Consider the following 24,659-nt stretch of genomic DNA (forward strand, 5'->3'; position numbering starts at 1 on the left):
TACATATCAGACCTTTTAGATTACTTTGCGAGGCGGCTAATTTGTCTAATGTTAGAACAAGCAAAGTGAGATAATTGCAGTTGAATTAAAGCTATTAGTGGTGCAAGCGACAATTTTCTTTGCTTTGCAGTTAGAACAGCTGCTCACTTGCCTTGTATTTAGCAAAGCAGGCAATTGCATTTAAATCCTTACAGAAAATAATGTCGTTTTGGCTAGGTAGCTCATTTTTCTGTGTAAGATATTTAAGGTATACAAAAGCATTTTCATTTAGTCAGTTTCAACATTATGCAGTGTCAGCGCCCCGCAGTATGGGCAGTTAGTACTATATAAATGTAAGGAAATTGTTTTATTGTGTGGAGAGAGTTTTTCAGATAGAGTATATACTTGCAGTTTGTTTTCTTCTGTGTTGTGTGGCACGTGTCCTCCTCGTCGGTGTGTGTGATGTCAGTGATCCGTGGATTTGGCGTTTTAGGGCCTTTCAGCAGCCTCAGTGGTGGCTCGGTACCATAAATATTCGCTTGCAGCAGCAGTTTTCAATCAGGCTCGTCTCCAGACGATCGCTCGTTCCTCGAGCCCTGCCCTCTGCTCGGATCGAGCAGTAGACAACTTCTCCCTGTCTGTGCTGCGGCGCTAGGCCTCTAGTCCGGTGATTGTCTCCGATCATGTGGTTGGCTCGTAACAATTGCCGCGTGGTCTAATTCGGGCCGATGGCGCTACGTCGTCCTCGCTGGGTGACCACCCGAGGCCTCAATGTGTGGTTATGGCTCACTTCCGTAGTCTCCCTGTCGTCGGACGTACTAGCTTTCCCTAATTTGCGGCTCAGAGGGCCGTGTCAGCCCAGGCGCGTAACCTGTCCTCCTCCTATCCATGCAAACGATTCCGTGATGTCTCCAATCTTGTTTCTATTCCCCTCTTCCCTCCCCTTCTCATGTGCCTTGTGGAATGCCCACTCGGTCTGCAACAAACTGTCCTTCACCCACGATCTCTTCATCTCTCATTCCCTTTAACTGCTCGCCCTAACTGAAACCTGGCTCTCCCCTGACGACTCTGCCTCAGTCGCGGCCCTTTGTCATGGAGGTTATCTCTTCTCCCACACTCCCCGCCCAGCTGGCTGCAGTGGAGGCATCGAGCTACTACTCTCGCCCTCCTGTAGTTTCCAACCCCTCCTCCTACCGCAGTCTCACTGCTTCTCATCCTTTGAAGCTCACTCCATTCGGCTATTCTACCCATTACCACTCAGAGTGGCAGTCATTTACCGCCTCCCCTAATAAATCCTTCTCTTCATTTGTCACCGACCTCGATGCCTGGCTTTCCGTCTTTCTTGAACCCTCATCTCCGTCCCTCATTCTCGGAGACTTTAACATATACGTTGATGACCAGTCTGATCCTCACGCTTCTCAGTTCCTCACTCTAACATCCTCCTTCAACCTCCAGCTTTGATCCACCATCCCTACTCACCGAGACGGCCATTGTCTTGACCTCGTCCTCTCCTCTTCTGGCTCTCCCTCCAATTTCCACGTTTCAGCTCTTCCTCTTTCTGATCATCACCTAATCACCTTCACACTTCTTCACCCCCCCCCCAGCCCCGTCCAACTTTAACCACTACCTCCAGGAATCTCCAGGCTATTGACCCTCCCCCACCCTATCCTCTAATATTTCTAATCTTCTCCCCTCCATCATATCCTCCGAGTCTGTCGACAAGGCTGTCTCCGCTTACAATGCCACTCTCTCCTCTGCTCTGGACACCCTCGCACCATCCACCTCCCGTCCCACAAAGCATACTAATCCCCAGCCCTGGCTGACCCCTTGCATCCGTTACCTTCACTCCTGCGCCCGATCTGCTGAACGCCTTTGGAGGAAATCTCGCACCCATTCAGACTTCCTTCACTACAAATTCATGCTATCCTCCTTCCACTTCTCCCTATTCCTTGCCAAACAGGACTATTACACCCAATTGACCAATTCTCTCAGCTCCAACCCCCGTCGTCTCTTCTCCACCCTTAACTCCCTCCTCAAAGTGCCCTCCGCTCCCACCCCCCCTCGCTCTCTCCTCAATCACTGGCTGATTACTTCCGCGACAAGGTGCAAAAGATCAACCTTGAGTTCACTAACAAGCCATCTCTTCTTCACCCTTCAACCCTCTCCCTCAACCAACCAACCCAGGCATTTTTTCTCCTCCTTTCCTGTCATCACCAAGGAGGAAACCGCTCGCCTTCTTTCCTCCTCGAAATGCACCACCTGCTCTTCTGATCCCATCCCCACCAACTTACTTAACATCATCTCTCATACGGTCACCCCCTCCATCTGTCTCTCCACTGCAACTGTCCCCGACACCTTCAAGCATGCCGTAGTCACACCTCTCCTCAAAAAACCATCACTTGACCCTACCTGTCCCTCCAACTACCGCCCCATCTCCCTCCTACCCTTCCTCTCCAAAATACTTGAGTGTGCCGTTCACAGCCGCTACCTTGATTTTCTCTCCTCTCATGCCATCCTCGATCCACTTCAATCCGGCTTTCGTCCTCTTCATTCGACAGAAACAGCACTCTCTAAAGTCTGTAATGACCAGTTCCTTGCCAAATCCAGAGGCCACTACTCCATCCTCATCCTCCTTGATCTATCCGCCGCTTTTGACACTGTCAATCATGACTTACTTCTTGCCACACTGTCCTCATTTGGGTTCCAGGGCTCTGTCCTCTCCTGGTTCTCCTCCTATCTCTCCCACCGCACCTTCAGAGTTCACTCTCATGGATCTTCCTCCACCCCTATCCCCCTATCTGTTGGTGTTCCCCAGGGATCTGTCCTTGGACCCCTTCTCTTCTCAATATACACCTCTTCCCTGGGCTCCCTGATCTCATCTCATGGTTTCCAGTATCATCTCTATGCTGATGACACCCAGCTATATCTCTCCACACCAGACATCACCGCAGAGACCCAGGCAAAGGTATCAGCCTGCTTATCCGATATTGCTGCCTGGATGTCCAACCGCCACCTGAAACTGAACATGTCCAAGACCGAGCTCATCGTCTTTCCACCAAAACCCATGTCTCCTCTTCCTCCACTTTCTATCTCAGTTGATAACACCCTCATCCTCCCCGTCTCATCTGCCCGCAACCTCGGAGTCATCTTTGACTCCTCCCTCTCCTTCTCTGCGCACATCCAGCAGATAGCCAAGACCTGCCGCTTCTTCCTCTTTAACATCAGCAAAATTCGCCCTTTCCTCTCTGTACACACCACCCGAACTCTCGTCCACGCTCTCATTACCTCTCGCCTTGACTACTGCAACTTATTCCTCACCGGCCTCCCACTTAGCCATCTATCCCCCCTTCAATCTGTTCAGAACTCTGCTGCATGTCTCATATTCCGGCAGAACCGATATACTCATATCACCCCTCTCCTCAGGTCTCTTCACTGGCTTCCAATCAGGTACCGCATTCAATTCAAGCTTCTCCTTCTTACCTACAAATGCACTCAGTCTGCTGCCCCTCACTACCTTTCTACCCTCATCTCCCCTTACGTTCCCGCCCGTAATCTCCGTTCACAGGAAAAATCCCTCCTCTCTGTACCCTTCTCCACCACCGCCAACTCCAGGCTCCGCTCATTCTGCCTCACCTCACCCTATGCTTGGAACAACCTTCCTGAGCCCTTACGCCAAGCCCCCTCCCTGCCCATCTTTAAGTCTTTGCTTAAAACTCACCTCTTCAATGCTGCATTCGGCACCTAACTCTTACCGTTCAGTAAATCCAGACTGCCCCAATTTGACCGCCCCCATCGGACTGACCATTCACTTTTCTCTTAGATTGTAAGCTCTTTGAGCAGGGACCGTCCCTCTATGTTAAATTGTACAGTGCTGCATAACCCTAGTAGCGCTTTAGAAATGTTAAGTAGTAGTAGTAGTAGTAGTAGTAGTAGAGAAGACTACCAAGAGGTATCGCCCCCCCTTTATCTTTAACAGTTTTTAGGACATTCCATGGCTTGGCTCCATTGAACGCTATCAATACCCCTTTACTTTTGGTGTTATCCCCATTGGATGCGAAGTAGATACCAGGGAATTTCTTATGCTCATGCCTGGGTAAAAGATGAGTCTCCTGCACCAGGGCCACATCCGCCCGAAGGCGGAGTAGCTCCCTAAACAGGAGTTGCCGCCTTCTGGGAATATTCAACCCCCTCACATTGATCAGCAGGAAATTTATTTCAGCCATGAGTTATCTGAAATAAACAGATGAGTAGCATAGACTGCGCTTCCCCCCCTCGAGACTCCTTCCCTTGCTCTTCCTGCTTCCCTATCAAGTCATGGTCACTATCCTCATATTGTTCACTCTCCCCTTTCCACTCCCCTCTTCCCTCTCCCACCACAACAATCCCATTTCCCCATGTCCCCCTCCCTGCCTCCCAGCCTCCCCCCAAAGAACTGCAGCTGCCCACGTTTAATAGCGTGGGTAGTCTAAGGAGACCCACGCTATTACACTTTGTAAGGCGAATGGTTCCTCCCAAGTGTTCCCCCGGGGGCCATCATACTATTTAACTGTCCCCGACTTACATGCTTTAACTTTAACAACACAACACATATGCAACGTCCCTTACTGTACAGCACAATTAACGTTTGCAAAGTATTTCAAACCTCTTGTTGACAGGGTGTCAGACCATATGTCCTTCACCTCTTTGTCCCGTAAGCCACGCCACTGAGTGGGCCTATCGTGGGCATAATCAGGTAATCTTGGTGGCAGACTGCTGCTGCTGCAGACGTCTCGGCCCTTTCCCTACTCTCTGCCACTTTGGGGGGGGGGCGCCGGTCCTCTGCGCCGGCTTCAGTGGCATTAGTGGCTCCCCTAAGTTTTCTTCCGGCAGGATCTCCCTGGCCTCCGTCAGAGATCGGACTTGTTGCATCTTTCCTTCCTTATAAAAGACCAATGCGAAGGGGTGTCTCCATCTGTAGCAGATGCCCAACTCCTGTAGCTGCCTGGTAACTGGCTTTAAGTCCGCTCTTCGTTTTAGGGTGGCTGCAACCAAATCCTGGTAGATTTCTATTTCATAAGAGTCCCATTTAAAATTTGGGGTCTGGCGTGCTATTTTTACCACTTGTTCTTTCAACTTATAGTCTCGAAAGCACACAATGATATCCTTGGGCAGGTTCGCTTGCGGGGATCCGAGCGCCCTATGGGCCCTTTCTAGGTGAATCGCTGTTGGTTCCATCAGAGTACCGCTCGTCGCCAGAGGGTCTCGCACTATCTTTTGTACTGTTCCCTCACAGTCCGAGTATGTTGGGGTTTCAGGCAAGCCTCTGAAGCGCAGGTTACACCTCCGACTGCGGTTCTCTAGATCCTCCAATTTATCCAGGATTTGCTGCTGGGATGTATGCATGTCGCCCACTTGCTGGTCTAGCGCACTCACCATTTCAGCTTGTGAGTCCAGACGGGTCTCCGCGTCCTCAATTTGGGCCCCCCACTCCCATATCTCTCCCATAAGATCTGCTCCTAAAATTGCCAGGTTGCCCCACATAGCCTTCAGGTCTCTGATTTCTTGCAGTCATTGCTTCCATTCAGGCCACTGGGTCTCCTCCGGGATCTCTGTTTCCGCGTCTCCCATCTGGGGCTCTGCAGCTGATGTGCTTGCTGTTTGCTGCTCCTGGGTGTGCGCCACGGCCGCCATTTTGTTCGCCGCTCGTGCTGTCCCTGCACCTGGGAAGGCGAATTGCGAGAGATCCACTGCTGCACTTTGCAATTGGTGCAACTATTTGTACCGCTTATGTTAACGGCGGTTTTCAGCGATATTGCGGAGGATTCCGGCTCTTGTGTTGGGTACTCTTTCTAATTTTCCCCCGTGGGTCACTTGGAGCTCTGTATTCAGGCAGCCATTCCGCTCGGTGACGTCACTTCCTCCAAAAACCGTATTTTTGAAAAAAGATGGACGTCCATCTTTCATTTAAAAAATATCGTCAGAGACATCCAACTCCTTAAATTTGGACGTCCCTAGACAAGGACGTTTCTAACCTTTGGTGATTTTCGAAACCAAAGACGTCCATGTCAAAAACATCCAAATGCAAGCCATTTGGAGGTGGGAGGAGCCAGCATTTCTAGTGCACTGGTTCCCCTGACATGCCAGGACACCGACCGGGCACCCTAGGGGGCACTGCAGTAGACTTCATAAAATGCTCCCAGGAACATAGCTCCCTTACATTATGTGCTGAGCCCCCCAAAAACCCCTACCCACAACTGTACATCACTACCATAGCCCTTACGGGTGACCTATATATAGGTACAGTGGGTTTGTGGTGGGTTTTGGAGAGCTCGCTGTTTCCTCCACAATTGTAACAGGTAGGGGGGGTATGGGCCTGGGTCCGCCTGTCTGAAGTGCACTGCAGTACCCACTAAAACTGCTCCTGGGACCTGCATGCACTGTCATGGACCTGAGTATGACATCTGAGGCTGGCACGAAATATTTTTAAATTAGTTTTTTGAGGGTAGGAGGGGGTTAATGACCACTGGGGGAGTAATGGGAGGTCATTCCCGATTCTCTCCGGTGGTCATCTGGTCATTTCAGGCACCTTTTTGTGCCTTATTCGTAATAAAAACACATCCGGGTGAAAATGTCCAAGTGTTCATCAGGGATGCCCTTGTTTTTTTCGATTATGGGTCAAAGACGTTCAAGTGTTTGGCACGCCCAAGTCCCGCCTTCGCTATGCCTCTGACACGCCCCCTTGAAATTTGGACGTCCTTGCAACGGACTGCAGTTGGAGACGTCCAAAATTGGGTTTTGATTATACCGATTTGGATGTCTCTGTGAGAAGGACGTCCATCTTCCGTTTTATGTCGAAAGATGGACATCCTCCTCTTTCAAAAATGAGCCCAATATAGTACAAACACCTTTGACCCCAGAGTGAGTGCATATGAACTTGACTAATGCACTAGCAAGTGATTCCTGCTGCAACATTGTACGTGATGAGAAGACAATATTGGTTGAATTGTTTCCAGTTATTTTTTTATTCTGTCTTTGACCATATCTACTTTTCAGATTCTTTAGGATTTATTGTAATCACCTGAAGTAAATGATTTGTGTCAATTCCTTCTGGTTTGTGCCAATAACATCTCAATTATATTTTATTTTTGTTACTGATGCTGTTTTTCAGGGTTCTTTTTTACTAAGCTGCAGTAAGAATTGGCCTTAGCAAACCTTTATGTGGGTCTTCCCCATTTGCTAAAGTAATTTCTACTATGACCATAAAAAAGCCTTTTTCCTATTAGTTTTGCTTCTGGCTAATATTGCCACTAGTGTACAGTCATTAAAAAAAATTAACACAGGAGCCCTTAAAGCCTCCTATATAGGAGGTGATAAGGGCTCCTCTGTTAACCCTGCAGTAATCAGTTAGGATGTGCTAATTTTCACAGAGGGCTTCTTTTATAAAGCTGCGCTACTGATTCCCACCCAGCAAATGAGGAAGCCCATAGGAAAGAAATGGGCTTCCTTTATTTGCCGCACCGAGAATTGGTAGCATGGCTTTGTAAAAGAAGCCCAGACTAACTGGTTTTTGCTTCCACACCCACTCTCCGTCCATCTCCTACCCCTCCCCCCAAAATGTAACTCCCAGCTCTGTCTGTTATACCTGAACATTCAGCAAACGCAGATATCTGGATACTGGAGCTGAATACCTAGGTATAACTTAACTCTGGCAGCTGGCATTTAAAACTGACCAATAGTTTTAAACAAATAAAATGTAGTAGTTTAATATGTCAAAGTGTTATATTTTCCAATATCTACCAAAAGTTAGGATCAAAGGGACAATATTCAGAACAAATTATGCCAGTGATATTCACTGATGGTCCTTAATGGCTACTAACAGGTTGGGTTTCACAACACAATAGTGCAACGTTATACAGAAATCTTAGAAAGAAGTTGCCTAGTTGTGATAAAACATGACATTTTACCAGACCTTAATTTATTATAGGAGCCATTAAGCTGCAGTAATACTGTTCTGGAGGTTAGTGACTCCCATGGTAAAGACATAATGCAACTTGCAATCAACCTTGCAAGATATGTTAATCTGCTCTTCAGGCGCACAGGGCCACTAACATATGTCCGATGCTCTTGAGAAGCCTAACTTAAAGAGGCTGATGCAGTACAAAAAGACGTATAGTTCAAGGGTCCCTCTCCACTTTTCTCCTCTGCTGCAAAGCAAAGACCCCCTCCAAATATACCCCCCTAATCCCCAGTCCTCCAGTGTCCTGAAGACACATTCATTCTGAAGGATTCAAGCCTTGCCTCCCACCCATTGACTCCCCTGGCTCTCCCATGAGCTCCCATCCCTTAAACACCCCCCCTGAGCCTTTCTAAGGCAATGATAGTAGTCTAGGGGTTACAGCCTATAACCTACAGGGCAGGAATGATCCCCAGTAGTTCCTGCTCTTGCTGGCTATGGGTTCACAGTGGTGGCTGTGATCCCTAGCAGTAGGCCTCTTCTTTCCCCTTGCTTTCTATCACTCTCAACCTCTTGTTTCTCTTTCTTACCTTTGTCTGACTCTCAGCTGCATCTAAACCTTCTATCTCCCCCTTTCAGTGTACTACAAATCACCATCTTGCTTGCATCTCTTCCCCAGCTGCCCTCCCACTGTGCTTTCTTTCAGCCTCACTCATAATTTTTTTGTGTTCTACAGGCCCCTAATTCTCCTCTTACCCTCACTGATCCTCCGTCAGCCTCATTCATCCTCCTTTGGTGCACCACCTCTCCAGTACACCCCTCTAGCTTCACCTATCTTCTAGCAATACTCTCTTTTCCCTCCCTCTTCATTTTCCCAATGTGCTTCCTTCCAACTTTTTTTCAAGGCTGCACAGCTAGTGCTGCTTTAGCAATGTCTATAAACCCTGATTCAGTTGTTTCAGCAGCTCAATGGTCTCACTTGCCTGTTTTCTGCTAGGGACTCTGTGGCCCATGGGATCTTTTTGTTCAATTCTCTTACACCTAACTATAGCTGGAAATCCCCTGAAGCTTCTGCAATGTAAGCAAAATGTGAAGGGCCCAGCTGAAGGACAGTTTCTTCTTGTAGGGTAGTTTGGAAATCAGGACAGGCTCCCTCTTTGGAGTGTAGCCTGTGACATACATGGTAAAGCAGAGCAGATTGTGAGATTATGGAAACTATGTGAAACTGTGATATGACAATGCCCTTTCTTTTAAAATGGTCCAAGATTTGGAACACTGGCTCCATACCTAGTACAAAACATGAAAAAGGTTATCGGTACTATAAATGCTTACCCTTGCTCCAGGATTCCCTCCCATTCCAGGAAGACCTGCTCCTCCTTTTTCTCCCTGCAAACAAATGTTTCAGTATTATTTTACAATAGTAGTCAAGAAGTTTCTTCTGCTTTAATATCTGTTTGTCTCTAAAATGGAGATGCATTAATAGGGAAAAATTATTTTATTAGTGTTAAAGGGCAAACATAAAATATTAAAGGGACCTTTTACCAAACGGTGGTAGGGCTACTGCTAGTTTGGTGCATGGCAAATTGGCCCTACCGCTGGGCCCGCCCAGGAGCCTGGAGGTAGTTCTGAATTTCCTGTGTACCATTTCCAGTGCTAAAAAATACCTTTGTATTTTCTAGCACTGGAGGGGTGTACACGATTAACGCAGGGTTACTGCCAGAGCCCTCACCACCTCCTAAATAGAATTAATTCTTTAATTCATTATTTTCCATTTTGTAAAACAACTTGATAAATCAAGCACTCAGTGGAATCTACAATATAATTACAGTTAAAATTGCTTACATCTTCTCCATCTATTCCATCTAGACCCATTTCTCCTTGTTCACCCTGTAAAAAAAAAAAAAAAAAAGAACCACACAATAAAGAATGATAAAATATCACAAGTATTTAGATAATCTATACTAGCAGCTGTTGTCTAATTTCAACTGGAAGAAATTGCCCATAGATTAACAATACTCTGTGAATGCTGACCATGGACTAATCTCAGAATTATTTTAGTTAATCACAATAGTAACTAGTCAGAGACAGTGACCTTCTTTCATATGATATTTATTGTACTCTGCACAATTCTTGGAATGTATTAGCATATAAAACTTGATTTGATATCTTATATACCTCTACAGAGGAAACATTTTGTATGCCTTTAGTCAATACTAATCTAATCTAAATCTAATCTAAACTATATTTCTATACCACATTAGCCGAATCAGTTCTATATGGTTTACATCAAAATCAGGCATACGTGGGCATAAATACACATAAAGTAATAACACCCATTAGAAACTATAGTGTATGGAGCTTGTCATAGAGTATACATAGACTGAATTAAAAAAGCCAGATAATATAGAAACCATTTCAGATTAACAACTAGCAATCCAGAAATCTTTTAAATAACCAAGTTTTCAGCCCTTTCCTGAAATGCAAAATGCAAAAACCATGAGATAGTCTAAGGTTGAGAGGAAGGTCATTCCAAAATTTCACCCCTGTACAGGGAAATGACGTTTGAAAGATTCTTGTGTATATCACTAACCTAGGAGATGGTAAATGTAAAAGCAGAAAATTTTGAAGTTGCATATTAGTAGCCAGGCACTGGATAGTAATCAGTGACAACATATACTTGGGAGCAAGGCCATATAATGTTTTGAAAATAAGAGTACAGACCTTGAAATAAGAATTGGTAACCAATGAGCTTTAATTATCAAAGGGGTAATCCTATCAAACTTCGTAGCAGAGTAAACCAGGCAAACTGCCACATTCTGTAGAGTCTGTACATTCTTCAAAATAGTTTGTGAACAGCCAGTCAACATAATGTTACAGTAATCTAGTTGACTTAAGATCAAGACCTAGACAATTAATTTGAATTGTAAGGGTTCTAAACAGTGCCTAATTCTTCTTGATCACTTTAAAGTTTAAAAAAAAACCCTTTTTTTGTTACTCGATTTACCTGCTTTTCAAAGGAAAGTACAGAGTCTACCACTATACCCAAAATCTTCAGCTCTGATTCCACAGGGAAACTAACTTGATCTATAGTTATTATATGATAGCCTATGGTGGATTAGTAGCAATAAAAAACTTTGATTTGTTTACATTCAATTTTAATTTGTGAGTAATCCAAACTTGAAATCCCCCTATCCAATGGTACTAGTAGCATGATGTCATCTACATAGATAAAATTCCTTACCGCGTTGCTATCCAAAAACTTGCCGAGAGGAAATCACTATATTAAAGATTGATGATAATGGAAATCCTGGGGGACGCCACAACTGAGGATCCATGAAGCCGGCTGCTCATCTCTCATTTTAACCTGATGTGATCTAAGTGTTAAAACCCCCCCTGAACCAATTCAATATTGGGCCTGCCAAATAAATCCCATCTAACAACCTTATAAGCAGGGCCGGTCCTAGGGTTTCTGGTGCCCTCCTGCAGCCTATTAGTCAGCACCCCTACCCATCCAGGGGCGGGATCACTATGGCTCCGCCCCTACAGTAGTCACACCCCTTTTACTAGCCATGGCATCATTGAAAATATTACACCTGTCTTCCCTTCCCTCACCTCCATCTATGTCCAACAATTCTCTCCCTGCCCTCCCCTCCATCCACCCATGTCCAGCAACCCCCCTGCCCTCCATCCATCTATCCATCCATATCCAGCAATTCTCCTCTCCCCGGCTGCCCCCCTCCATCCATCCAAATCCAGCAATTCTCCTCTTTCTCCCCTGCCCTCCCCTCCATGTCCAGCAATTTCTCCTCTCTCCCTGGGCCCTGCCCTCCCATCCATGTCCATCCTTGTCCATCGATGCGCCTCTCTCCCCTTCCCTCCTCCATCCATATCCAGCAATTCTCCTCCCTCCCCTGCCCTCCATGTCCAGCAATTTCTCCTGTCTCCCTGGGCCCTGCCCTCCCATCCATGTCCATCGATCAATGCTCCTCTCTCCCCTGCCCTCCTGCTCCCATGTCCACCTGCCCGCCTTCTTCTCTGGTTTAAATCTTGTGTTTAAATTTGCCTCCGACATCGCAGCAGCTGCGCTGCGTCAGTGAAAGCGCTGCTGCCGTCTCCCAGCCTTCCCTTTGCTCGTTCGTTCCCTCAGTGTCCCGCCTTCTTCTGACTTTATTTCCTTGCGAGGGCGGGACACTGAGAAGGGAACGAACAAGCGAAGGGAAAGCTAGAGACGTCAGGCAGCAGCGCTTTCACTGATGCTGTGCAGCTGCTGCAACGTCAGAGGTAAATTTAAATACAAGATTTAAATGCCCTAGGGCGGCGCGGGTACCGGAGCAGGAAACCGAAGGCAGGGCTGCTGTCAAGGTCTGGGAGCTGAGGTAAGCGGCGAGGGTCAACATGGTGCGGCGGCGCCCTCCAGAGGTCGGCGCCCTCCTGCCATGCTTACCTCGCTTACTGGGTTGGACCGGCCCTGCTTATAAGTAATTCGTGATCTGTCACATCAAATGCCACTGACAGATCAAACTGAATCAGCAGCACTTGAACACCCCTGCAGAGTCAATATTTCATTTTTGTTACTAGGGCACATAAAACTGTCTCAGTACTGAAATATTTTCTAAAACCTGATTGAGAATGTGAGAGGATATTATGCTAGTCTAAATAGGCCTCGAGATGCTGTGAAACTAGTGCCTCTAAGATCTTGGCAAACAAGGGGATAGATGCTACCAGTCTATAGTTACTAGCCTGGGATTTAGGTCCAGTCAGATTTTTCAAAATTGGCATTAGGACAATATGACGTAGATAACTAGATTTAGATTGTAAGCTCCTTTGAGCAGGGACTGTCCTTTTATGTTAAATTGTACAGCACTGCGTAACCTTAGTAGCGCTTTAGAAATGTCAAGTAGTAGTAGCATAACTAAGGTAATGTCCTTGAACAAGGCATAAATTGAGCCAAATCATCAATCAATTTAAAAAAAAAACTCTGGTGGAGATTTAAAAAGGTACGTAGGAAAAATATCTAAAGTATAATGAGAAGAGGAATATTTCAGCAGTAACCTCTTAGTTTCATCTAAGTTCATCAGTTTGAAAAATGTCCATGTTCTCCTGTCACCAGAAATACTTAAATTTGCTGTCATCAATTGAATAGTTCATAGCACTATCCTAAAGGATACTATGCAGAGTTGAACATATCTTAACTATTTTAGATTCAAAAAAATCTGCTAAATCCTGAGCAGAAGGTCTCTCTTCCTTTTGAGATTGAGTCACTTTCCCTGTATCTAATAACTGATCAACTATATTAAAAAGCAGCTGTGGGTTTGTGCCCTCAAGGTCTAATAATTTAGAGTAATATTGTTTTGGGGTATATTAATGTGTTCTCTCCAAATCTACAGTCAATGCAAAACCTAATTTTAGTTGACAGCCAAATCATATATAATTTGATTATGTTTTTAATTTTTCTTTAAAATGGCTAAGTTATAGATTTATTGATCAATATTCAGCCCATGGTGATCAGTGCTTTTGTAAACACTGGCAACCATAGGTTGATTTATACCTATATATTCAACGTAGGGCCATATCTGGCTACTGGTGCTGAACATTCGTGGCTGTCAGCTGAATATCTGAGTTAGTGGCAGTGCCTGGATAACTCCTGGCTTCACACAGCCTCCACCTCCATACTGCCCTGGCACTACCTGGATAGTGTTGAGGCGGTCAGACTGAATTTTCAGTGGTACTATCTGGGTGATTAGAGCCAAATTCTATAAAATAGATGCATACCTTTTCTCCTGGAAAACCACGTGAACCCTTAAGAAAAGAAAAAATATAAATTTCAGAACACCAAATGAAACACATAGGCCTTGCCCAATAGAATTTATTTCTGAATAACAATGACAGAATCCTCTGTATACACAAAATTATTTGATGCTAATGTACTAACATATCTCAGTAAAACTGACTCCTTGGGTGTCTCTAGTGTTAGCAAATGCTAAAAACACTAGAACACCTACAGTGCAGCTTAGTAAACAGTGCCCTTAACCCTTTATTGCCTCAGTTACAAAACATAGGGCCTGATATTCAAAGTGAATTAAAGTATGCAGAAAAGGCTCCCGCCCACTTTAATCACTGATATTCAGTGGGTAATAATTTTGAAAATTGGCACTAATTGGCCATTTGGAAGTGGGCAGGATTTGGGAGGAAATGCAAGTTATGCAGGTACCAGTAATATCCAGTGCTGGTGTCTGCATAGCTACCCAGATATGTAGGACTGCTTAAACAGAAGTTTTAACTTTGCTGGGTTAGCTATGTAGGTGTCAGCACTGAATATTGGTTGGCACCTACATAACTACCAGGTTACAGCCTGAAGCTGATCCCACTTCCCTTCTGTCTACCTCCCTTGACAAAATCCAATTCCCCCTACCTCATGCCCCCTCAAAATAAAAGTGTGATCCCCCATCCCTCCTGTCCCTCTGGACAAGTCCAAATCCTCCACCCAAGTCATGACAGGCCCTCCCAGGCCTACCTCAGTAGGCCTGGTGGTCTAGAGGTAGTTGGGGCAGGAACAAACATAGTAACATAGTAAATGACGGCAGATAAAGACTTTTACGGTCCATCCGGTCTGCCCAACAAGATAAACTCATTTTACATGGTATGTGATACTTTATATGTATACCCAAGTTTCATTTGTCCTTGCCTTTCGCAGGGCACAGACTGTAGAAGTCTGCCCAGTACTGTTCTTGTACTAAGTTCTGAAGCTAACATCGAAGTCCCTTAAAATTTACACCAGCCCATTATCTATTCAGTTACAAACCCCACTTGATCCTGTCAGTGCCTTAAAAAACACTGACCGGTCAGCTGAATATTGACTGAATAGATTATAAGCCCTTTGGAGACAGGAAAATCCCTGTTGTACTTAAACTATATTTCACCTTGAACTGCTACTGAAAAGGCATGACCTAAATCAAAACCAAATACTAAAGACATGAGGACATTGATCCCTTTCATATAAGCCATTACATAAAGGTAAGTAAATGACTTATTATGCAAATTTTAAATCACTCAATTCGTTCAAATAGGACCACACTAGTTATATTGTTCTACTTAAATCAAGTAAAGTTATCTAGATGATACTGAATATTCATTAGTTTTACCAGGGCCTTCAAGGGTAAGATGGGAATCCACGAGGAAGACAGCTATTTTATTTTTAGACCCATCCTTGTGGAAAGCTGTTTGTTTTCTGCTTTGCAGTGGCGTAGCAAGGGCAGGGCAGTGGGGGCGGTCTGCCCCGGGTGTCAACGGGTGGGAGGGGGGTGCTCCGCTCCATCCATCCACACCCCCCCCCCTTGGCATGGAACCGCCTTCCCCCCCGACGCAGTCCCCACCTGCCAACCAGGTTCCAGCTCTGTCCACCCCAGCATGGTGCCTCGCATCTGCAGCGCTGCTGTAAAAAGAAGGGTGCCTCGTCGTCGGCCCTTCCCTCACTGTGTCCCGCCCTCTGACATAACTTCCTATTTCCTCGAGGGCGGGACACAGTGAGGGAAGGGCCGATGAGGAGGCGATTTTCTTCTTTTTAAAGCAGCGCTGCAGATGCGAGGCGCCATGCTGGGATGGACGGAGCTGGAACCTGGTTGGCAGGTGGGGACTGCGTCGGGGGGGGGGGGGCGCCAAGCTGGGGTGGACGGAGCTGGAGCTTGGAAGGCAAGTGGGGACTGTGTGGGGTGCCGTGCCGTGTTGCCCTGCACCCGGGGGGGAGGGGAAGGGGGGTGAGCAGTGGCGATGCACCCTGGGTGTCAGGCAACCACGGAACGCCACTGCTGCTTTGGCAGGAACATTATCTGATGCTTTTAAAGAAAACATTGAAAAACACATTTCTTTCAACTAGCTTTTGGAGACCAATCAGATTCTTGAATAGGAGACAGACCTGAATGAGATTATTGACACAATGTATTACATAATTTTTGGGTTGATTACATGTTTCTTGGTATGTATGATCTTTCCAGTATTATGCTGGCATTCCTTTTTCTTTTTCTGGTTATGTACTTATTTAATTTTAGTGTAAATGTCTAGACTCGCTTTTTAGTATATGTGGAGGGGCATTTTCGAAAGGGACGTCCACGTTTCGATTTGGATGTCCTTGCAAAACGTCCCGATCCATGGGTGGGGAAACCCGTATTTTCGAAACAAGATGGACGTTCATCTTTCGTTTTGAAAATACCATCAGGGATGTCCAAATCCTTAAATTTGGTCTTCCTTAGAGATGGACGTCCCTAGACATGGTCGTCTCTGATTTTCAGCGATTTTCGAAACCAAGGACGTCCATCTCAGAAACGACCAAAGTCAAGCGAGTTGGTCGTAGGAGGAGCCAGCATTTGTAGTGCACTGGTCCTGGTCCCCCTCACATGCCAGGACACCAATCGGGCACCCTAGGGGGCACTGCAGTGGACTTCATAAATTGCTCCTAGGTACATAGCTCCCTTACCTTGTGTGCTGAGCCCCCCAAATCCCCCCCCAAAACCCACTACCCACAACTGTACACCACTACCATAGCTCTTACGGGTGAAGGGGGCACCTAGATGTGGATACAGTGGGTTTCGGGTGAGTTTTGGAGGGCTCGCTGTTTCCTCCACAAACCTAACAGGTAGGGGGGATGGGGCTGGGTCTGCCTGTCTGAAGTGCACTCATCCACTAAAACTGCTCCAGGGACCTGCATACTGCTGTCATGGACCCTGAGTATGACATCTGAGGCTGGCAAGAAATATTTTTAAAGATGTTTTTTGAGGGTGGGAGGGGGTTAGTAACCACTGGGGGAGTAACAGGAGGTAATCCTCGATTCTCTCCGGTGGTCATATGGTCAGTTCAGACACCTTTTTGTGCCTTAGTCGTAATAAAAACAGGTCCGGGTGAAAATGTCCAAGTGCTCGTCAGGGACGTCCTTCTTTTTTTCCATTATGGGTCAAGGATGCCCAAGTGTTAGGCACGCCCAAGTCCCACCTTCACTACGCCTCCGACATGCCCCCTTGAACTTTGACCGTCCCTGCGACGAAGTGCAGTTGGGGATGTCCAAAATCAGGTTTCGATTATGCCGCATTATTGAACTATATCCAGCAGGGACCCTGAAGTTGGCCGTGGGGATTAGAGAAGTTCGGCATCTTTATCAGATAAGTCTCTTTATAAAATTTTTTGAATTTCAGTTAATGGAAATCTAGATAACGGAGATTTTTGCCAGTGATGATAGCTAGCACTCCTTAAAAGTTGCAGATACATACCTGCCAAGAATGGAGTCTGTTGAGGCTTTTTCCTCCATATTTTGAGATATAACAGTGTATTTGCTTTTTTATTAAGAACATAGACCAGTATCTATCAGAAGAGGAAGCGTTGTTGTTTATGTTGATTAATATTCCTCTCTAAGCTATGATTGAATTTTAGTTAACTTGGAAGTTAACCATATAAATCATTCTAAATGTCAATTTCACTCTTTCCACTATTCAATTTGTAGGAAAACATAAAAAACGAAAAAGAAGGCCCAAATGTAACGAAAAGATAGACATGCACATTTTTTTCTATTTCATGTGGTATTTCATTCTCTGCAAGCATATTCAAGCATCTGTTTAATGATGCAAATGCCCCTTTATTTTGATATGCATTCTCACAGAATGAAAGTGAGCAAATGCCATACCTTGATTCCTCTCTGACCAGGACATCCTTGAAACCCCTGAGTTCCATTAAGACCTGGTGGGCCTCGCTCACCCTAATTCAGGAAGAAAATGTATTCTTAGTAAACACACATTACCTCAAAATTCTGTAAAAGCTAATTCTTTTCATATACTTTATGTTCTGTATAGTGCTGACAATTGCACAATAGAATGAAACAGAAATGTTGCACTTACAATACCACCTTCTTCACCTGGGAAACCTCTGTGACCCTTTTCACCTGGTGGACCCTAGAAAACAGTACAGATAGTGTTTTTAAATATATGCATTGTCCATATATAAAGTAACACATTATTCTCATACTGAATTGACTCCCAAGAAGCTTGTTTTAATCTGTTTGGATTTGGAAGCCTATTAGGTGAAACTTCCTTTCTGTTTTCTTGCTCATTAGTGAACTAGATTTTTCTTCAATACAATATAAATCCCTTTCCATTTCCATTTTTTCTTCCCTTCTTTTATATTTCCTCTACTTAAAAATGGCTTCCAAGACAGCATATATCCCCTTGCTAACCAAATGCTTGAGGGCAAGTCTCATCTGATACTCATAGCTTCAGTATAGTTCATTGGTCAGGAAGGGAAAAACCTGCCAGGAGCAAGTTATTTGTGTCATCAGGTAGCAGATCTTCACTGAATTAATTAAAGCAAAATAGATATGATTCCTTAGCTTAAGGAAATTATTTGTGCACATCTAAATAATTTATTCGTTTAGCTGATCAAATGTGAAGTCTCTTCATTTTAACAGCCCCCGTCGCTCATTGAAGACATATATTACATACTTGCTACCATCTAAAATAGTACTATTTTACTACTGTACAAAATCAGCATTTTTAAATAATAAGCTCATTTAAAAATGTTATTTTCTTATTTGTTTTGGTTATGCTCACTTTTTAAGAAAGTATGTTGTATTCTGACCTATCTTAGGGGCCCTTTTACAACGCAGCGGTAAGCCTAACTTGAGTTTACCACACGCTAACCTAGAACTACTGCCGGCCCAATGCAGCCACCGGCGGTAGCTCCCCCTCGAGTGCGCGGTATTTTATTTTATAGCACGGCGCTAACCCGGCGGTAATCGGGCATCACTGCACACTGACCGGTTACTGCCAAGTTACCATGGGAGCCCTTACCACCACCTCAATGGGTTGTGGTAAGTGCTCCCCCGGCATGGCCACGAGGTAAGAATAATCTTACCACATGGCCATTTTTAACCATATGAGAAACTTTAGAAGAAAAAGCATCACTAAATGCTGAATGAGATGTGCTTCTCTAGGCTACTAATTCATTGAGGGGTCCTTTTACCAAGCTGCAGGAAAAATGGCCCCGTGGTAGCATCGGGGGCCATTTTTCCCGTGCGCCAAGGTCTTTTTTACTGCAGCAGGTAAAAAGCCCCTTTAAAAAATGGCCATGCGGTGCCATTTTTTTAGGGGCTTTTTACCTGCTGCAGTAAAAAAGGCCTTGGAGCACCGGAAAAATGGTCCCCGCCACTACCACAGGGCCATCTAATTTATCTTCTACTCTTAAGATCTATAAGCCTGTATGCAATTTGAGATCTGCTGACAAATATCTTGCAGAGCCTACTTTTCGAATTATTAGAATCCTTGGGATTTAGTCCTCAACCTGTCAGGTGATATGCCCTAAATTGAGGCATTACCTGTAGAACTATGCCAAGTTGGTACATCTATAGCATTTAGAAAACAACTAACAACATACTTGTTTCAAAAGTCTTTTTCTTCATATTACTGGCCTTGAATAGGACTTTAATTAGAAAAGGTTCTAATTTCTATTTGTGTTTTAGTTCAATTTTATAGATGTATTATGTGTATTTTTGTTTCTGTAATCTGCCTAGAACTATGGTTTGTGTGGATATAAATTTTCTTAAATAAAAAACAATGAAGAAGTTACAAGTTTACAATAAAAAGATGGGGTCCTTTTACTAAGCTGTGGTAAAAGGGTGCCTGCGCTAGCGTCAGTGTGTGTTTTTGACGCGCTGTGAGACTCCCTTTTACCGCAGTGTGTAAAAGGCTCTTTTTTTTTTCTCAACAAGCAATGGCTATCTGGTAAGTGACTCACTTACCGCTCAGCCATTTTGGGAGGAGCACTTGCTGCCACCCATTGAGGTGGCAGTAAGGGCTCCCACACTAACCTGGTGTTAACTGGGCAATGCATGGTGGTGCACACTGGGAATGGGAACTACCATTGGACTCCTGTGGTAGCCTGGCGGTAGTTCCACACTGGCATGTGGCAAGTCCATTGCTGTGTGCCAACAGTTTAGTAAAAGGGCCCAGTGGAGGGGCATAATCGAACGGGCGTTCATCTAAGGGCGTCTATCTCTAAGGACGTCCCGGCGAAGGGGCGTGAAAATCTGTATTATTGAAACAAGATGGACGTCCATCTTTCGTTTCGATAATACGGTCGGGGACGCCCAAATCTCAACATTTAGGTCGACCTTAGAGATGGTTGACCCAAATGTTGAGATGGTCGACCTTAGAGGTGGTCATCCCCGGTTTTCGGCGATAATGGAAACCGAGGACGCCCATCTAAAAAATGACCAAATCCAAGCTATTTGGCCATGGGAGGAGTCAGCATTCGTAGTGCACTGGTCCCCCTGACATGCCAGGACACCAACCGGGCACCCTAGGGGGCACTGCAGTGGACTTCAGAAATTGCTCCCAGGTGCATAGCTCCCTTACCTTGGGTGCTGAGCCCCCCAAAACCCACTACCCACAACTGTACACCACTACCATAACCCTAAGGGATGAAGGAGGGCACCTACATGTGGGTACAGTGGGTTTTGGATGGGTTTTTTGAGGGCTCCCATTTACCATCACAAGTGTAACAGGTGGGGGGGGGGGGATGGGCCTGGGTCCGCCTGCCTGAAGTGCAGTGCACTCACTAAAAACTGCTCCAGGGACCTGCATACTGCTGTGATGGAGCTGGGTATGACATTTGAGGCTGGCATACAGGCTGGAAAAATGTTTTTAAATATTTTTTTAAGGGTGGGAGGGGGTTGGTGACCACTGGGGGAGTAAGGGGAGGTCATCCCTGATTCCCTCCGGTGGGCATCTGGTCAGCTCGGGCACCTTTTCGAGGCTGGTTGTGACAAAAAGGGACCAAGTAAAGTTGGCCAAATGCTCGTCAGGGACGCCCTTCTTTTTTCCATTATCGGCCGAGGACGCCCATCTCTTAACCACGCCCCTGTACCCGCCTTCGGTACACTGCTGACACGCCCCTGTGAACTTTGGTCATCCCCGCGACGGACAGCAGTTGAGGGCACCCACAATCGGCTTTCGATTATGCCGATTTGGGCGACCCTGAGAGAAGGACGCCCATCTCCCAATTTGTATCGGAAGATGGGCGTCCTCCTCTTTCGAAAATGCCCCTGATAGTGATTTGTCTTATTTGTAATGATGGCAGTTATGGTTTTAGGTAACTTTGAGGCCCTTTTATAAAGCAGTGCTAAAAATAGCCTTAGTGTGCTTTTACATAGGTCTTTCCCACTAGCTAAGTCCATTTTTAGCGCTGTAATAAGATGGCCAATTTTCTATTTTCGGCATGCTACCATTAGTATGTGGGCCCTTAACACCACTATTTTGTAGGCAGTAAGGGCTCACAGTCTAATCCCGTGCTAATCAGTTAGGCCCCCATTTACAAAAGTGTTCTAGCGGCTGGCAGTGCAGTACTGCTGACCCAGCCCATTCACTGTGAATGGACTGTGTCAACAATGCTTCGCAGCTTTGTAAACAGGGGGGTTAGTAACAATGCCGACACGCTGACTGATTAGCATAGATGCACCCACTCTCTGTTCCCAGACATGTCCCCTTGTAAAAACAAATTAAAAATTTTTTAGCGCATGGGTAGCATGTGCACATTTGAATCTTGCTGCAGGATGCCTCAGTTCATCCAGTGGTAACCCTTTTAAGCTGCAGTAAGCATGCATTAGTGCTTACTGCAGCTTAGTAAAAGAAACCCTTTGCTTTTTTTTTCTTTACTGAAATAACAACATTATTACCTGTGGTCCAATGGCTCCGAGGATTCCTTTGTCTCCTCTTTGTCCAGAGCATTTACATGGAACTCCACAGCATGCTTTTTCTGCAATATTGTCCTTGAAAAAGAAATCAATAAAACAAGATCAGAACATCAGCATTAAAGTCAATGTCCAGACAATTAAATATTTCATTTAGCCAGCTTCTACTGTGGTAATCAGTACTTTCCTTCTGGAAAAATAAGTTTAGAAAAAAGTACTTTCCTTCTGGAAAAATAAGTTTAGAAAAAATCATCTATTTTGCACACCAAAAGGCGTTTGACAAGGTACCTCATGAAAGGCTACAGAGGAAATTGGAGGGTCATGGGATAGGAGGAAATGTCCTATTGTGGATTAAAAACTGGTTGAAGGATAGGAAACAGAGAGTGAGGTTAAATGGGCAGCATTCACAATGGAGAAGGGTAGTTAGTGGGGTTCCTCAGGGGTCTGTGCTAGGTTGCTGCTTTTTAACATATTTATAAATGATTTAGAGATGGGAGTAACTAGCGAGGTAATTAAATTAGCTGATGACACAAAGTTATTCAAAGTTGTTAACTCGCGACAGGATTGTGAAAAATTACAGAAGGACCTTACGAGACTGGGAGACTGGGCGGCTAAATGGCAGATGACATTTAATGTGAGCAAGTGCAAGATGATGCATGTGGGAAAAAAGAACCCGAATTATAGCTACATCATGCAAGGTTCCACGTTAGGAGTTATGGACCAAGAAAGGGATCTGGGTGTCGTCGTCGATAATACACTGAAACCTTCTGCTCAGTGTGCTGCTGTGGCTAGGAAAGCGAATAGAATGTTGGGTATTATTAGGAAAGGTATGGAAAACAGGTGTGAGGATGTTATAATGCCGTTGTATTGCTCCATGGTGCGACCACACCTTGAGTACTGTGTTCAATTCTGGTCGCCGCATCTCAAGAAAGATATAGTAGAATTGGAAAAGGTGCAGCAAAGGGCGACTAAAATGATAGCGGGGATGGGATGACTTCCCTATGAAGAAAGACTTATGTACTTAGCCTCCTTAGCTAGAGTTTTTCAGCTTGGAGAAGAGATGGCTGAGGGGAGACATGATAGAGGTATATAAAATATTGAATGGAGTGGAACAGGTGGATGTGAAGCGTCTGTTCACGCTTTCCAAAAATACTAGGACTAGGGGGCATGCGATGAAACTACAGTGTAGTAAATTTAAAACAAATCGGAGAAAATTTTTCTGCACCCAATGCATAATTAAATTCTGGAATTCGTTGCCGGAGAACGTGGTAAAGGCGGTTAGCTTAACAGAGTTTAAACAGGGGTTAGACGGTTTCCTAAAGGACAAGTCCATAAAACCGCTACTAAATGGACTTGGGAAAAATCCACAATTCCAGGAATAACATATATAGAATGTTTGTACGTTTGGGAAGCTCGCCAGGTGCCCTTGGCCTGGATTGGCCACTGTCGTGGACAGGATGCTGGGCTCAATGGACCTTTGGTCCTTTCCCAGTGTGGCATTACTTATGTACTTATGCACCATCCAAAACTCTTACCCCATGATTCTTTCACTATGGTCCTCTTTCTTCTCAAATCCTCTCTGAAACCCTCACCCACCTGAAATTCTTGCTTTTACTCTTACTGTCCAGCTGATCCTGGCTTACTTCACCCCATGTTCCTCTTCTTGAGTTTTTCTGTATTTCTGGAACGCCATAGCCTTTATTTTCTCAGCCACTTGCTTGGAGAATCATATCAGTTTCCTTTTTCTCGTGCTTTTATTTACTTTCCTTACATAAAGGTTTGTGGCCCTATTTATAGCTTCTTTCAGCCTGGACCACTGTTCTTCCACTTCTTGTACTTCCTCCCAGCCCATCAGCTCCTTCCTCAGGTATTCCCCCATTTTACTAAAGTCAGCACGCTTGAAATCCAGGACTTTGAGTTTTGAGTGGCCGCCCTCCATTACAGCTGTCATATTAAACCAAACCGTTTGATGGTCACTGCTGCCCAGGTGGGCACCCACTCGGACATTTGACACACTATCCCCATTTGTGAGCACCAGATCCAGTGTCTCTCCCTCCCTCGTGGGTTCCGTCACCATTTGTCTGAGCAAAACACTTTGGAAAGCATCCACAATCTCTCTACTTCTTTCCGATTCCACCGATGGAACCTTCCAATCTACATCATGCAGATTGAAATCTTCCAGCAACAGCACCTCTCTCTTTTTTCCTAACTTTTGAATATCCGTGATCAGATCCTTATCTAGTTCCTCCAGTTGCGTCGGGGGTCTGTAGACAACACCCATGTGTCATCAATCTCAGAGCATGTTCAACATGTCAGGACCATTCTACAACATCTACGAGATAACAGATTTTATAAGTACATAAGTACATAAGTAATGCCATACTGGGAAAATACCAAGGGTCCATCGAGCCCAGCATCTTGTCCACGACAGCGGCCAATCCAGGCCAAGGGCACCTGGCAAGCTTCCCAAACGTACAAACATTCTATACATGTTATTCCTGGGATTTTGAATTTTTCCAAGTCTGTTTAGTAGCGGTTTATGGACTTGTCCTTTAGGAAACCATCCAACCCCTTTTTAAACTCTGCTAAGCTAACCGCCTTCACCACATTTTCCGGCAATGAATTCCAGAGTTTAATTACACGTTGGGTGAAGAAAATGTTTCTCCGATTTGTTTTAAATTTACTACACTGTAGTTTAATTGCATGCCCCCTAGTCCTAGTATTTTTGGAAAGCGTGAACAGACGCTTCACATCCACCTGTTCCACTCCACTCATTATTTTATATACCTCTATCATGTCTCCCCTCAGCCATCTCTTCTCCAAGCTGAATAGCCCTAGCCTCCTTAGTCTTTCTTCATAGGGAAGTCGTCCCATTCCCACTATCATTTTAGTCGCCCTTCGCTGCACCTTTTCCAATTCTACTATATCTTTCTTGAGATGCGGCGACCAGAATTGAACACAATACTCAAGGTGCGGTCGCACCATGGAGCGATACAACGGCATTATAACATCCTCACACCTGTT

At 45.1% G+C, this 24,659-nt stretch overlaps 1 protein-coding gene across 1 annotated transcript in view; it reads right to left on the minus strand.

Annotated features, from left to right (window-relative positions):
* The window catches only part of COL6A3 (collagen type VI alpha 3 chain), a 722,910-nt gene that overhangs the window by 418,512 nt on the left and 279,739 nt on the right, over positions 1–24,659 (minus strand). The window contains 6 exon segments of the mRNA XM_030209050.1: positions 9,245–9,298; positions 9,755–9,799; positions 13,685–13,711; positions 17,580–17,651; positions 17,791–17,844; positions 21,621–21,713. Of these exon segments, the coding sequence (XP_030064910.1) occupies positions 9,245–9,298; positions 9,755–9,799; positions 13,685–13,711; positions 17,580–17,651; positions 17,791–17,844; positions 21,621–21,713 (345 nt within the window).

Source organism: Microcaecilia unicolor, chromosome 7 (assembly GCF_901765095.1).
Source record: "Microcaecilia unicolor chromosome 7, aMicUni1.1, whole genome shotgun sequence".
NCBI classification, from domain to species: domain Eukaryota; kingdom Metazoa; phylum Chordata; class Amphibia; order Gymnophiona; family Siphonopidae; genus Microcaecilia; species Microcaecilia unicolor.